This window comes from Mesoplodon mirus (genome assembly GCF_964341445.2).
Source record: "Mesoplodon mirus genome assembly, chromosome: 6".
NCBI classification, from domain to species: Eukaryota; Metazoa; Chordata; class Mammalia; order Artiodactyla; family Ziphiidae; genus Mesoplodon; species Mesoplodon mirus.
The window spans coordinates 47,370,415-47,386,478 of record NC_138982.1 but is presented as its reverse complement, the minus strand read 5'-3'; the positions used below and the strand labels follow the sequence as shown (position 1 = coordinate 47,386,478).

At 40.7% G+C, this 16,064-nt stretch overlaps 1 protein-coding gene across 1 annotated transcript in view; it reads right to left on the bottom strand.

Moving 5' to 3' along the window:
• MCF2L2 (MCF.2 cell line derived transforming sequence-like 2) overlaps positions 1-16,064 on the bottom strand; it is a gene marked incomplete at its 5' end in the record, with an annotated part of 239,213 nt that overhangs the window by 101,341 nt on the left and 121,808 nt on the right. Inside the window, 2 exons of the mRNA XM_082624318.1 lie at positions 4,514-4,605; positions 9,297-9,474. Coding sequence (XP_082480444.1) covers positions 4,514-4,605; positions 9,297-9,474 — 270 coding nt within the window. The remainder of the gene's footprint in view (positions 1-4,513; positions 4,606-9,296; positions 9,475-16,064) is intronic.

Sequence of the window (16,064 nt, the reverse complement as noted above, 5' to 3'; positions counted from 1 at the left end):
TAGTTGTGTTAGACTTGGGGAAACTCACTTAGCTCCTCAGAGCCTCAACAGCATCACAGATAAAACAAAGGAGACATCACCTTCCTCACAAGGTATTGAGGACTTGAGATGAAATCAGGTACACACAGCACCCAGCACAATGTCTGGACCTCAGTCAGTGTTAGCAACCCTTCCCTCACCTCTCTGTTCTCTTCCTGCCTTTTTTTGTTTTTAAAAAATTTTTATGAAGGAGCCTGTTTGCTCAGAAGTATGAAAAGACCTCGCTATTTTAAATGACTTTAATAGGTGCCCAGGAACACTGTTCGTTGGTGCTCACAGCCAGTAGCTCTTCCTTTTTCCTGAGGGTTGACATGCAGGAAAAAGAAATCCTCATCAGCCTTTGGCTTCTTTCCACCTCCAAAGAGGCCGTGATGAGAGCAGCCCAGGGAAAGCAGCCCCGGTGAGTCATGCTTTCAGCTTCCAACGGGTGATGGGAAGGGCAGAAAGTAGCCACATCACTACTGCTAGGAGCCACAGGGAAGGACTCCACGATGACTTTCCCAAACAGTGTCAGTGAGCCAAGCGCAGCCCTCACAGCTGCCAGATGGCCCCGAGAATCTCAGCCGCCTCCTCCAGTTGAGCTTGTCGAGTTCCTGCGAACTGGCATACCAAGGATTCTCCTGCCAGAGAAGAGGGAACGCCTTTTTTGGGAATGAGTTCTCTGCTGATGATAAGACCTTATCATGATTTTAGTTAAAGGTAGTGAGTATCAGTGACTCCAGCAGCAATCATGAATTGTTTGGGTTTATAGCTTTTTTTTTTCCCCCCTGTGAGCATTTACTCTTGAGGGCAAGGAGGGGCATTTATCACTATGTTATGATTCACTCTCCTAGACTGGCTATGCCTTCATTTCATCTTTCAGTTCCAGGCCTAAGGCCAAAAAGATGTCAGAATTGTCACCCAGAGTCAGATCATGTTCTCCTACTTATCCTGGTCATCTGTCTTGGACAGTGGCCACAAAACACAAGCAGCAGTGATTGTTCTTGACGGTAATCAACCTCCTTGTCCCCCTTTTGGGCTGTGCAGAGATGAATCTAAACCTTCTTTTCTAACCTACTTTTTTTCTTACTAGTTTTCTTACATATTTTGGAATGATGATTTCCCTGGTTATACTACCCACCTTGGAAAACACTAATTGCATTTACTGATCCTAAATTGATTTCTAAGTCCAGGATTTGGGGATTTGGTGCACAAATCCTCTTTCTTCCTATTCATATTTTTCACGACTGTGGATTCTGCTCACTCTTCTCATAGCCCTGGGCTTTAGAAGCAACAGTCTGACCAGCCACTGTTTTCCAGAATGAGGAAGTTTCGCAGCCTTTGTTCCTACCCTGCTTCCTTTTCTCCCTTGACTGTTAATATATATGTTCTTGTGGGAAATGCCCTTCATTAAATACCCAAACAAGGCAACAGTAAGGGAAAAAGCAACACAAGCACAGAAGGATGACGGTAGCATGTACCTGTGCCTGCTTAGCAGCACCTATGCTGTTGGTGATCTGCCTAAACACAGGGGGAGAGAGCATCTTAGTAGGATGGGCTTGGAGCCTGAATTAAACAAACAGCACAGCAGAAGGAAGAAACCAGAAATCTGGTGGTCAGGGCTTTTTGAATTCTACTCAGCATTTTCCAACCCTGCTGGCCTCTGATTCTATCTCCACCCCTGCTCCTGCAGTGTCTATTTTTACAAGTATGTAACACAGGAGTAAATAATGAATGTAGCTTATGGAAACTTTTGGCCTTAAATACTTTTGAGGTCTTCCCTGAGGAAAGGTGCTTTATGTTTACTGACAGTATTTCCTTTTTCTCTTTTACAACAAATGAAACAATAGCACTCATTGTATTGTTTACAATTATTGAAATAATTTACTCTAATTTTAATTCTTATATATGAGAACCTTAACATACTTACAACTCCCACGGCATCTTTATAAAGTGTGCAGGTCATAAATATGTTGCCTAAAGATGGGCAAAGTAAGTCACAGAGATATGAAGTGAATTCCAATCACATTGTGAGTCAATGCAATGGCATATGCGTTCAGGTGCCAAATCTGGGCTCTGGTGCACTTGACACAGCCCTCACCTTCAGAGATAACATTCTTTGAAGACCAGCATACAGAAAATGGTAGAGTGATGCTCAGTTTTGAAGGTGAATTAAATCCTTTTAATATTACTTAATGATTTCACAGACTTCATGAATGTCAGGTCAGGTGAATTTTAGTTACATTTGCCCATTTCAAAAAATGACTGATCAAGACTGGATACTATGAACAACTGTATGCCAATTGGACAACCTGGAAGAAATGGACAAGTTCCTAGAAACATACAGCCCACCAAAGCTGAGTCAAGAAGAAATAGATAATTTGAACAGACCGATCACTAAAAGTGAGATAGAATCTGTAAATAAAAAACAAAACAAAACAAAAACCTCCCTGCAAACAAAAGTTCAGGACCAGATGGCTTCACTGGGGAATTCTACCAAACATACAAAGAAGAACTAATACTGATCCTTCTCAAACTTTTCCAAAAGGCTGAAGAGGAGGAAACACTCCCAAAGTTATTCTATGAAGCCACTATTACCCTGATACCAAAACCAGACAAAGACACTACCAAAAAAAAAAAAAAATTACAAGACTGTATGAAATTGCAGACTGTTTCCTAACTCTGGAAGACATGGTGATGCAATAACTCCAACCATGAAGGACCCCAAAACAGCAATGACAGTGTCCTCATCTGCCCAGAATACAGAAGGATGACTGAACAAACTGACAGAAGAATGCAGCTTTCTCTCTCTAAGAAAAGTCTGCTGGGAACTAGTTCCCACATTGTTTCTGCCTCCAGGAAGAAAAGCCTAAGACTTGCTTTCTGCCTGACTCCTTAATGGTCAGTGGAGTCTCTGTGAGGGGCCTAGATTTGGACACATTGGGAATTGATGATGGATATGAACCATTGCTGAAGTCCATTTGAGCCCATGGTTTACTGGCTTCTGTTTCAGAACCATTCAGTCAGCCACATATTTAATTTTTTAGTGAGGCAGAGGAAAGGGACCCCTTCAGGGGTTGCTGTGCAGCAACATATATTCACAATTCATTTTGCTTGGGTTTTTAAATGTAATGTTACTTTACAATTATATAGTGCTTGGCCATTTTCAAATTTTCTCTTGATGCTCAAAACAGTTTCAGGAGGTAGCTATTGTTATTCCCATTTTTACAGATGAGAAACTGAGGTTTAGAGAGGTTATGTCACTTAAGTCTAGGTCTGCCAGGTTCCAAAGCTTATGCTCTTTTTTTTAACTTTTATTTTTATTTTTATTTTTTTGCGGTACGCAGGCCTCTCACTGCTGTGGCCTCTCTCACTGCGGAGCACAGGCTCCGGACGCGCAGGCTCAGTGGCCATGGCTCACGAGCCTAGCCGCTCCGCGGCATGTGGGATCTTCCCGAACCGGGGCACGAACCCGTGTCCCCTGCATCGGCAGGCGGACTCTCAACCACTGCGCCACCAGGGAAGCCGTAACTTTTATTTTGAAATAATTATATAGATTCACATGAGTTTGCAAAGAAATGTACAGGGAAGTCCCATGTACGCTTCCCCCAACCTCCTTCAAAGTTAACATCTCACGCAACTAGAGTACAGTATCAAAAGCATGAAAATGACTTTGGCACAATCCACAATGCTTATTCAGAGTTCACCAGCTGTGTGTGTGTGTGTGTGTAGCTGTATGTAATTTTGTCTTTTTGGGGGGGGGGAATAAATGCATTTATTTATTTATTTATTTATTTATTTATTTATTTATGGCTGCGTTCGGTCTTTGTTGCTGCACACAGGCTTTCTCTAGTTGCAGTGAGTGGGGGCTACTCTTCGTTGTGGTGCGTGGGCTTCTTATTGCGGTGGCTTCTCTTGTTGCAGAGCACAGGCTCTAGGTGCACGGGCTTCAGTAGTTGTGGCATGCGGGCTTCAGTAGTTGTGGCTTGTGGGCTCTAGAGCGCAGGCTCAGTAGTTGTGGTGCACGGGCTTAGTTGCTCCACGGCATGTGGGATCTTCCCGGACCAGGGTTCGAACCCGTGTGCCCTGCATTGGCAGGTGGATTCTTAACCACTGCGCCACCAGGGAAGCCCTGTCATGTTCTTTTTATATATAAACCATACACTGTTCTACCAATTTTAAATATGAAGTCAGATTATAGGAATGAATAAAATGACTTTTCCTTCAATAAAACAATATCTACCAACAATTATGTACATTATGACCAAAGAGCTTTTGGTTTCTATTTGCAATTAAGAAGAAAGGAAAGGATGAAATTCTACAAACCTCATCTCTTGGGAGCACTAGTCTGTGCTACGTGCCTCTATGGGCACATCTTCTGGAGGTGATGGTAGGTATGAAATAGGGAAACACAATTTATTGGTTTATTGATAATTATGGCAGCAATCTTATATCATGTCAGAAATTTCTATCAGTAAAGGAAAGGTGATCATACCTTGACTTCAAATTTAGTCTCATCATCTTCCTTTTCCACAGAGTTTAAATCCGTCTCCACATAACATTCCTCAGATGTTTTCTGATGAGGAGCTAGACAGACAAAGAAAACCTGCCATTAATTTGGCTTATAAATAACTCAGAGCACTTAGCCTAACTTGGACCATGTTGATGCTGATTATGTTGATTAACAAAGCTACATTGAGCTGCTACAGTGATTTCCAAGGTAGTAGATGAAATTGGACATGTAGGAGAGATGCAGAAAAGAAAGAGTCCTTGATCCCAGGCACTTGATTCAAAGAGAAAAAAGTCACACTCAACACCACAGGAAACATCAAACCACAACAAATCAGTAAATGTAATGTGGTAAAAGTGATAGTTTCCATCATTCCCAATTTTAAGGCCCAGCTAAGAAGTCACTTTCTTCATGAAATCTTCCTTAACTATTCCAGACTTCATGGATTCTTTTAATGCCCTGATATTTAGCATTAGTCATCTGCAATGCATAATATTGTACTCAATGTTCTTGGATTAGAAGATTCAATTCTAGGTACCACATTCTATTGAGTATATTTTTTCCATTATACAGGTAATTAATTTGTGATTATTACAGAAAATTTGAAAAATACTAAAATCTTACCATTTAAACACACTGTGATTATATAAGGGAATGTCCATGTCTGCCCTAGGCAGAAATCGTTGCTAATCTGATGATCTAACAGTTGCATTCCAAAACTGATGCAACCGTATTTTTAGTGGACAGGATGACTGTGTGAAGAATCAGCTGAGTCTAGAGGGAACTGGGCAGGCTTGCTCTTGCTCTCTCCTCTCAATCATTCTCCCTCCCTCCTCTCCTTCCCACAGGGCTCTCAGACACCTGAGAGATACCCTTCTTCAAGCTCCATGGCCATTTGGCAGTAAGATTGGGATTTGGGTAGGAGAAGCCCTGGTTATGCTTGAAGCTTCTAACCCAGCTTTACCAGAGGGCTGCACTGGGGGTGATGGCTACAAGGCTAATAAGTAAGTGGTAACTTGAATTCTTGTCACCATCACCACCCTTGCATATACAGTTTCTTTGGGAAACTCATGGGATACTTGTGATTAATCCAGGACAGGATACGAGCATTTCTGGGTCCTACGGCCAAAATATCATCCAGCTAATGCCACCAATATCACCCTGATGCTTATCTGTGGTAGACTTGTTGGAGGTTGACTGTCTTGCCTCCAGAGGCCCCTCCCAAGCCTCAAGTTCTGTGAGCCAGCTGGAAGCAGCTTGGGCTTTCTGTGGGTTTCCCATACATGTTATGTTGAAATCTGTAGTGAAGTACTGTTTGCTGCCCCAGGTTATGTGACCACTGAAGCTATTTTATAACAATGGACAATCCATTGGGCTCCTCATTCTCTACAGGATCTCTGTAACCTGAGTAATTCCAGGCATAATAACAGGAAGCTGGGAATGCATACACTAATTGGCAACACCCATGACTGAGAAGCACCTTCCTTAACGCTAAGTACAGCAATGAAGTTAAAGGCAGGGGCGTGGGAGCCATGCTGCCAGCGCTCAAGTTTTGCTCTTCCACACATGAAGCATACGTTATCAAAGAGCCTTAGCTTCTTCATCTGTATATGGGGAATAATGAGAAAGCCTACAGTATGGGGTTGTTATGAGGCCTTAATGAGTTAGCATGCACAGTGTTTAGATTGTGGTAAGCACTCAGTATATTTTAGCTATTATTATAGCCACAGAAGAATTTTTTCATGTTCCTTATGTACTTCAGAGAGGTTGAATGTTGTATGCGAGACACCTGGCTACCAAGAGTCAGAGCTGAGATTCCAGCTCCCGTCTCTAAGCAGCTCTGACCATGTTCCTTACACTGTGAAATATAATAGTCTATCTTGGCACAGACTCAGTTACTAAAAATCAGACAAATGTATTTGAAATGTATTTGAAAATCCTGTTAGTGATCAGCTAGAATCCACACTTGGTGGTTAATCTCCAAAACAAAAGTGCAGGATTGTTATACAAAATGAGCTAGTTGCCTGACCAAGGTCAACAATACCTGTTCAGACATGTCAAAGATCTGTGGATCCTAGGAGGGTCATTATCTACTATGAAATCTTGTGTTCAAAAAGCTGAGAAACAATCTATCATTCCTGCTTTGTTTACTTGTAACAAACGTACATCCTTTATATAGGTATACATATAGCTGATTCACTTCATTGTACAGCAGAAACTAACACAACATCGTAAAGCAATTTTACTCAAATTAAAAAAATAATAATAATAAGGGAAGCAAAAGTCATCGAAAAGAGCATAATTTAGTTTTGGGAAAGAGCACTAGATGAGAGGTCAGGAGAACCAAGCCCTGTTTCCAAACATCCAAGAAGGATGTCTCTCTGTGTGTGAATGTTTGTCTGTTTCTGTGGTATGTGTGCATCAGTGTGTCTGAGTGTGCATGTGTATGCATGTGTGTGGAAAAATTCAGGAAAGAAATTCACTAAACTGTTATCAACTTTTTAATTCTAAAAAGTTTAATATGTTGTAGGAGACAGGGGACTGTAAGCTGTACTAAATGGAGAGTTACCAAAAGACCCCATAGTTTTCAGATAAATAAAAACTGAAAGAATTTGTTGCAGACCGGCAAAACAAGAAATGCCAAAGGGAGGTTTTCAGCCTGAAGAGACAAGACACATGATGGTAATTCAACAAGGAATAAAGAATACCAGAAATGGTGAATAGGTTGGTAAAGATAAAATTATATATATATATATATAAAAAATTATAAATATAAATAAAAATATGAAATTATATATATAATTATATTTTTTTTCATTTTTTATTCCTTTCTCCCAATTTCTTTAAAAGATATATGACTGTTTAAAGCAAAAATTATAACACAATATTGGGGTATGTAACATATGTAGATGTAATATTTAGGATAATAGCACAGAGGATGATTAAAGGGCACATGGAACTATACTTTTGCAAATTTCCTGTATTTACATAAAGTGCTACAATATTAACTTAAAGTAGATTGTGAGAAATTAAGGATGCACATGGTAAGCCCTAAAAGAAACACCTGGGGAAAAAACAATGCAAAAGTTATGTATGTATGTTAAAAAGCCAGTAGAGGAATTAAAATGGAATACTAAAAATTTGGCTAACCCAAAAGAAACCAGGAAAAGAGATCAGAAGAATAAAAAACATATGAGACAAATAGACAACAAATAACAAAATAGTAGCTCTAAATCCAACTATATCAATAATTACATAGTATGTAAAATCGACTAAACACTCCAATTAGAAAGCAGAGGTTAACATATTTTTAAAAGGCAAGACCCAACTATAGCTGTCTACAAGAAATATACTTTAAAAGTAAACAGAAATAGAAGAATGGAAAAAGTGTATCATGCAAACACCAAGCATAAGAAAGCTGGAATGGCTCTATTAATATCTGACAAAATAGACTTCAAGACAAGGACTTTTATTAAGATAAGAAGGGAAGGAGAAATATTTCATAATTTTAAAAGGGCCAGTATATCTAGAAGACATAATAATTATGAATATGTGCTTAATAAAATACATGAGGCAACAAATGACACATATATCATACCCAAGAGTGTTTACCCAGGAATACATGATTGGTTTAACATTTAAAAAGAAATAATTGTAATCCACCATATAAACCAATAAAGGAGAAAAAAATATGATCATCACAATATATGCACCAAATAGAACATCTGAAAAATTCAATAATCATTCATGATAAAACTAGCAAACTGGAATAGAATGGAACTTTCTCAGTCTTATAAAAGGCATCTGTGAAAAACTTACTGCTAACATCGTACTTCAAGGTGAAAAATAAACTTTTTCCCTGCATATTGGGAAAAGACATGGATATCTGCTCTCACCACTTCTATTCAACATTGTACTAGAGTCCCAGCCATCAGTCATCATAAGGCAAGGGGAAAAAAAGCATAAAGATTGAAACAGAAGAAGTAAAACTTCTTATTCACAGATGATATGATTATATTTCTATACAGAAATATATTCCTATTGATAGTTATATATGGTAAGTTCAATTCATTATAGGGCTTTTTAAAAACATGAAATGCCTAAGATCTTTACACTCAAAACTACTATATTGTTGAGGGAAATTAAAGAAGACCTAAATAAATGGAATGTTATAACGTTCATGAATTGGAAGACTCAACATTGGTGAGATAAAAGTTCTCCCCAAATTGATCTATATACTCATTCAGTGATCTATATATTCATCCCAGCAGAAACTGACAGGTGACTGTAAAATTAATACGGAAATGAAAAGGACCTAAAATAGCCAAAACAATCTTGAAAAAGTACAAAGTTGGAAGACTTATACTACCTGATCTCAAGGCTTACTAGTAAGCTATAGTAATCAAGACCACGTAGGATTGGTGTAAGGACTCATCTTTTTTTTTCTTTTTTTTTCAAAGAACCAATTTTACCCCTCCATTGCTAATAGAATCTTATGGGCCTTTTAAAGATCCTTAATGGAGTTTATATTATGCTAATGTTATTTGTGCATTTATATTATTCTTCTACTAGACTGTGAGCTTTTCCTGGCATACAGGCACTCAGTTTTACCTAAATTTATTAAGTCTTCAATGCCTGTACTATTCCATATCTTAAATAATATCTGTCAAAACAGTAACCATTATGCATCTTAAGCAACAATAATCTAAACCCTCATGGGCATCGATGAAACATAAAGCCACAAAACTTCTTTCCCCAAGTAACCTACCCAAGGTGGAGGGCTGGCGGATTTTTGGTGACACCCATTTTGGGGAGAACTCAGGACGCGGGGCCACGGGTTGCACTGGGCGAGTCTGTCTGGCTGCCAGTTTCATCAGACTCATTTGCCTTTTGTGAAATATTTCCTGCACATCACCCAGCTTCTGCAGGACTTTCTGGGCTTTGGCCTGTGGGAACAAAAGCAATTCATGAGCTGGTCACTCTGCACTGAGCCTGAGGACATGAGGCATTCCCTTTCTCCCATCTTCCCCTCCTCCCTGCCTCCCTATCTCCTCCCTCAGGTGACCCTTCTCTGGGCATCTATATGCAGGTCATTGCACATCTCGCCTCGTACAGAATTGTGCTTCTAAGAGTCTGTACCTCCCACTTGATTGGCAGGGATTGTATCTTTTTCACCACTCTATCTCCAGTGCCTGAAACACTGCCTAGCACCGAGTAGTGCTCAGTAAATATATGCCGAGTGGGTAAATGTTCACTAAGCCATATCCATTCACGGTAGAAAAGGATGCCACAGGCCATGAATGAACGGCATTAGGCCAACTTATAAAACAGGAGGATTTCAAAATAAGAAATGTACCCTGAATAAAGGCCCTGATAGAGAAAAGACTGTAAGTATTCTGGGGGGAAAAGGTGGTTAAATTCTGAGGCAGGATCAAGGGAACCACAAAGATCTGTAATGAAAAGGATACACATTTAAATTTTAATCTGTGAGACCCCTTCTTTAATTATAAGTAGGAAAGAAAGAAACTGAAGAAATACCAGGGGAAAGATGAAACTCAAACATGTTCTCATAACTGACTATATGCCCTAAGGCAGAGGTTCAGGAGAACAAGAAACAAGACCTGTTTCACCTCAGTTTCCCCAACGCCTGAATTCAGCTGAATATGTTTCTTCCAGAAGGACATCCCTCTAGCTCTGGTGGGTCAAGGAAGTGGGTAGCCTTCTCTTTGTCATGCCGAGTCTGACATCCACCTTGTGGATGATTTTAACCACCAAACAAGGGACCCAAAATTAGAAAAGCTGAACCACCATAATCCACGCAGGGTGGTCTGAGGATGCCGAACTCCAAAAGTACAGGCTCAGCACACACCGAGGGAGGTTGCCACAGTTTGCAACTGGAAAAAGTAAGATCTTTTCTATGCTGGGCCATCTTCTGACAAAAGAGCAAAGATCCCTAGGACTGGGGTGTTAACTATGCAACAACTGTTCCCCTACAGCCTAAGGCCCTGCTGAGGCTGACCTCTGCACCAAAATCTGGTGCTGGTCTCACTCTTTGGAGGGTCTGAGTGCAGACCTGCACTGTCCATACAGTATCCACTGGCCACATGTGGCTACTGAGCACCTGGAATGTGGCTAGTCTGAATTGAGCTGCGCTGTCTGTTTAAATACATGCTGGATTTTGAAGACTTATTTGAAAAACGAACATAAAATATCTCGTTAAAATACAATTAATTGTACAATAGTGATTGTATGTTGAAATAATATTTTGCACAAAGGTTAAAGAAAACATTATTAAAAACTGATTTCACTTGTTTTTTACTTTTTAAAATGCGGCTACTACAAAATGTTAAATTACATGTGTGGTTTGAATTTTTTTTTTTTTTTTTTTTTTTTGCGGTATGCGGGCCTCTCACTGTTGTGGCCTCTCCCGTTGCGGAGCACAGGCTCCGGACGCGCAGGCTCAGCGGCCATGGCTCACGGGTCCAGCCGCTCCGCGGCATATGGGATCCTCCCGGACCGGGGCACGAACCCGTATCCCCTGCATCGGCAGGCGGACTCTCAACCACTGCGCCACCAGGGAGGCCCTGCATTATTTTTTTAAATTAATTAATTTATTTATTTTTGGCTGCACTGTGTCTTCGTTGTTGCACACAGGCCTTCTTTAGTTGTGGCGAGCGGGGGCTACTCTTCGTTGGCGGTGCATGGGCTTCTCATTGTGGTGGCTTCTCTTGTGGTGGAGCACAGGCTCTAGGAGTGCAGGCTTCAGTAGCTGTGACACACAGGCTCAGTAGTTGTGGCTCGCGGGCTCTAAAGCACAGGCTCAGTAGTTGTGGCGCATGGGCTTAGTTGCTCCACGGCATGTGGGATCTTCCCGGACCAGGGCTCAAACCCGTGTCCCCTGCATTGGCAGGCGGATTCTTAACCACTGCGCCACCAGGGAAGTCCTGTATTATATTTCTATTGCAAAGTGTTGATCTAGACCAGGGAATGGCAATTTTTCTGTAAAGGATCAAATAGTAAATATTTCAGGCTTTGCAGACCATCTGGTCTCTGCCGAATCTGCTGAACTTGGCTGTCTTAGCATAAAAGCAGTTGTAGATGATAGATAATACATAAATGAAAGAGAGCAGCTGTGTTCTGGTAAAACTTGGTTTACAGAAATAGGTAGCAAGCAGCTTTGGCCTATGGGCTGTAGTTTGCTGACCCCTACTCAGAGTCTGTGTCTAAAAGGTCACTTCAGGGCTTCCCTGGTGGCACAGTGGTTGAGAGTCCGCCTGCCGATGCAGGGGACACAGGTTCGTGCCCCGGTCCGGGAGGATCCCACATGCCGCAGAGCGGCTGGACCCGTGAGCCATGGCCGCTGAGCCTGCGCATCCGGAGCCTGTGCTCCGCAACGGGAGAGGCCACAACAGTGAGAGGCCCGAGTACCGCAAAACCCACCCCCCCCCAAAAAAAAACAAAAAAACAAAACACACAAAAAAAGGTCACTTCAGAGAATGTGCCTCTGGCCTCAGGAAGCTCAGCTGTGCCGTGGACTAAAGGTTCTGATTACACAGCTATGAGTCCAAGTTCCCAAAAAAGCCAAATTCGCTTATGTCAGGGTGATGTATTTCTGGGGGATGGTTATAAGACACTACTACTCTGCCCTCTGGTCCAGTGATGAGCTTGAGGAAACTGAGACATGGGTGTTAATTCCTGCTCAAAGATCAAGAAATCTGACTCAGTGAATGATTGTCAAATTGGTGTTGTGTGGGGGACAGCCCTAGTATGAGGTCAGTGTCACATGCTAGAGCCCAGTGACTCACCACTTGGGCTAGACAGGACTTGGATCACCTTTGCCCTTTTGCAGCTTTCTCTTGAGACCCCAGGGTGAACTCTGGAAATAATGAGGCAGTCAGAAGAGACCCTAAATTCCTAAACTCAAGATGAGGGGGAGGTAGTGCAAGATTAACCATTGCATTCCCCTCTTTCCTCTTTTTACTTGCAAATCCATTCTCCATACCACAATCAGAATTATCTTTCAAAAATTAAATATGATCATATAACTTCCCTGTTTAAAAGCCCTGCAGGGGCTCTCCGCTGCATCAGGATAAAGTCCAGACTCCTCATTCGGGAGCTCTGAGCTCTTCATGACTTGACCCTGGGCTCCCTCCAGTCTCCCACCTGCCAGTACCCACCCTTCACACTCCAGCCTCCAGCTGCGCCAGTTTCCCTAATACTCGTTTCCAGCCTCTCTGCCTTTGCACCTCTGTTCCTTCTGCTGAGGTCCCCTCCCTCCACTTTGTGTTCCCTGAAAACCCCTACCTAGTCTTCCAGACCACATTTAGGCATCCTCTCCTATGAACACCCTGGCCTCCCCCGGCTGAGCTGACCAATGCCTCCGCTATGTGCCTCACACTCCCTTCCATTCTATCAGCTCTTGGACTAAGGAGCGTTTACTAGGGACATGTTTGTCTTCCACCATACTGCCAGCACTTTGATACAGGGACTGTGACTTTCATTGTTGATCCCCAGAATAAAGGGCAAACTGGGTACCCAATGAATATTTGAAGAATCAAATTTTGCTGTTTGCTATTGAGATTGTTTAATTCCCTGGACTGGGCGGTGAAAGTGAATGAGGGAGAAAAGTCAAAACAGCAGCACTAAGAGGATGGCACAATAGCAATGTATTAGGAAAAAACACTTTGAAGAGCCTCAGACAGAGACAGGGTGGCTGCTACAAGAACAACAGTTTAACTGCTGATGTCGTTTTGATCATCACTGTGTCTTAAATGTAACAGACTCAATCTTTTAGACATAGAGTACCTGTTCTTGAGATATAAATTTTATTTTTTAGAAGAGTTTTAGATTTACAGAAAAATTGCAAAATAGTACAGAGAGTTCCCATATATACCACACTCAATTTCCCCTATGATTAACACCTTATGTTAGTATGGTACATTTGTTACAATTAATGAACCAATACTGATACATTATTTTTATTATTAAAATAAATTATTATTAAATAAAATCTATGCTTAGATTTTCTTAGTTTTTACCTAATGTACCTTTCCCCCTTCCCAGGATACCACATTACATTTAGTTGTCATGACTTCTTAGGCTCTTCTTGGCTGTGACAGTTTCTCAACTTTTCCTGTTTTTTTTTTTTTTTTTTTTTGTGGTACGCGGGCCTCTCACTGCTGTGGCCTCTCCCGTTGCGGAGCACAGGCTCCGGACGTGCAGGCCCAGCGGCCATGGCTCACGGGCCCAGCCGCTCCGCGGCATGTGGGATACTCCCAGACCGGGGCACGAACCCGTGTCCCCTGCATCGGCAGGCGGACTCTCAACCACTGCGCCACTAGGGAAGCCCTCCTGTTTTTTGATGAACTTGACTGTTTTGAGGATTATTGGTCAGGTATTTTGTAGAATGTCCCTCAGTTGGGATTTATATGGTGTTTTACTCATAATTAGACTAGAGTTATAGGGTTTTGGGGGGGAAGGCCACAGAAATAAAGTGTCATTTTCATCACACCATATCAAGAGTACACACTATCTATATGACTTTAGACTCTTGATGTTGACCTTGATCACCTGGCTGAGATAGTATTTGTTAGGTTTCTCCACTGTAAAGTCACTCTTTTATTTCTTCCTTCCCAAACTGTACTCTTTGGAAGAAAGTCATTATGGGCAACCCACACTTAAGGAGTGGGGAGTTATGCTCCATCTCCTTGAGGCCAGAGTATCTACATAAATAATTTGGAATTCTTCTGTATGGGAGATTAGTTTCCTTTCCTCCATTTATTTATTTATCCCATCATGTATTTATATCACAATGGATTCATGATATCTATTTTATACTTTGAGTTGTAATCCAGTATTACTTTATGAATTTTGTTGCTCAAATTGTTCCAGCATTGGTCACAGGGGGCTCTTTCAATTGCCTCCTAGGTCCCATTATTGTGGTTTGTTTTGTTTTGTTTTGATCAGTTCCTTACTTTCTGGCACTATAAGATGCTCTGGGATCATCTTTTTTTTTAAAAAAATTGAAGTATAGTTGATTTATAATATTATATTCATTTCAAGTGTGCAACAGAGTGATTCAGTATTTTTATAGATTATACTCTATTTAAAGTAATTATAAAATATTGGCTATATTCCCTGTGCTGTACATATAACACTGTAGCTTATTTATTTTACACATAATAGTTTGTACCTCTTAATCCTTTACCCCTATCTTGCCCTCTCTCCTTCCCTCTCCCACTGGTAATCACTTGTTTGTTCTTCATATCTGTGAGTCTGTTTCTGTTTTGTTATATTCCTTCATTTGTTTTATTTTTTAGATTCCATATACAAGTGTTAACACAGAGTATTTGTCTTTCTGTGTCTGACATTTCACTAAGCATAATGCACTCTAGGTCCATCCACATTACTGCACATGGCAGAATTTCATTCTTTTTAATGGCTGGGTAATATTCCACTATATATATATAGTGGAATATATATAGGTATATATATCAATCACATATATATATATATACTGTATATATACACAGCGTTATATATTTTCTTTATCCATTCATCTGTTGATGGGCACTTAGGTTGCTTCCATATCTTGGCTATTATAAATAACGCTGCTATGAACATTGGTGTGCATTGTATCTTTTCAAATTAGTGCTTTCATTTTCTTTGGGCATATACCCAGGAGTAGAATTGCTGGATCGTATGGAAGTTCTATTTTTAGTTTTTTGAGGAAACTCCACACTGTTTTCCACAGTGGTGGCACCAATTTACATTTCCACCAACAGCGTATACGAGTTCTATTATCTCCATTATTTTCAGTTTGAATGCCTTCATAAAAAAATTGAAGTAGAGTTGATTTACAATGTTGTGGCAATCTCTGCTGTACAGCAAAGTGACTCAGTTATCCACATAGAGACATTCTTTTTTATATTATTTTCCATTATGGTTTATCCCAGGATACTGAATATACTTCCCTGTGCGATACAGTAGGCCCTTGTTGTTTACCCGTTCAAATGTAATAGTTTGCATCTAACAACCCCAAACTCCCAGTCCATCTCTCTCCCTCCCCCCTCCCCCTTGGCAACCACAAGTCTGTTCTCTGTGTCTGTGAGTCTGTTTCTGTTTCGTAAATAAGTTCATTTGTCATATTTTAGATTCCACATATAAGTGACATCATATGGTATTTGTCTTTCTCTTTCTGACTTACTTCACTTAGTATGATAATCTCCAGGTCCACCCATGTTGCTGCAAATGGCATTATTTCATTCTTTTTTTATGGCCGAGTAATATTCCATTGTATATATATACTATATCTTCTTTATCCATTTATCTGTCGATGGACATTTAGGTTGCTTTCGTGTCTTGGCTATTGTAAATAGTGCTGTCATGAACATAGGGATGCATGTATCTTTCTAAATTAGAGTTCTGTCCAGGTATATTCCCAGGAGTGGGATTGCTGAATCATATGGTAGTTCTATTTTTAGTTTTCTGAGGAACCTCCATACTGTTCTCCATAATGGCTGTACCAACTTACATT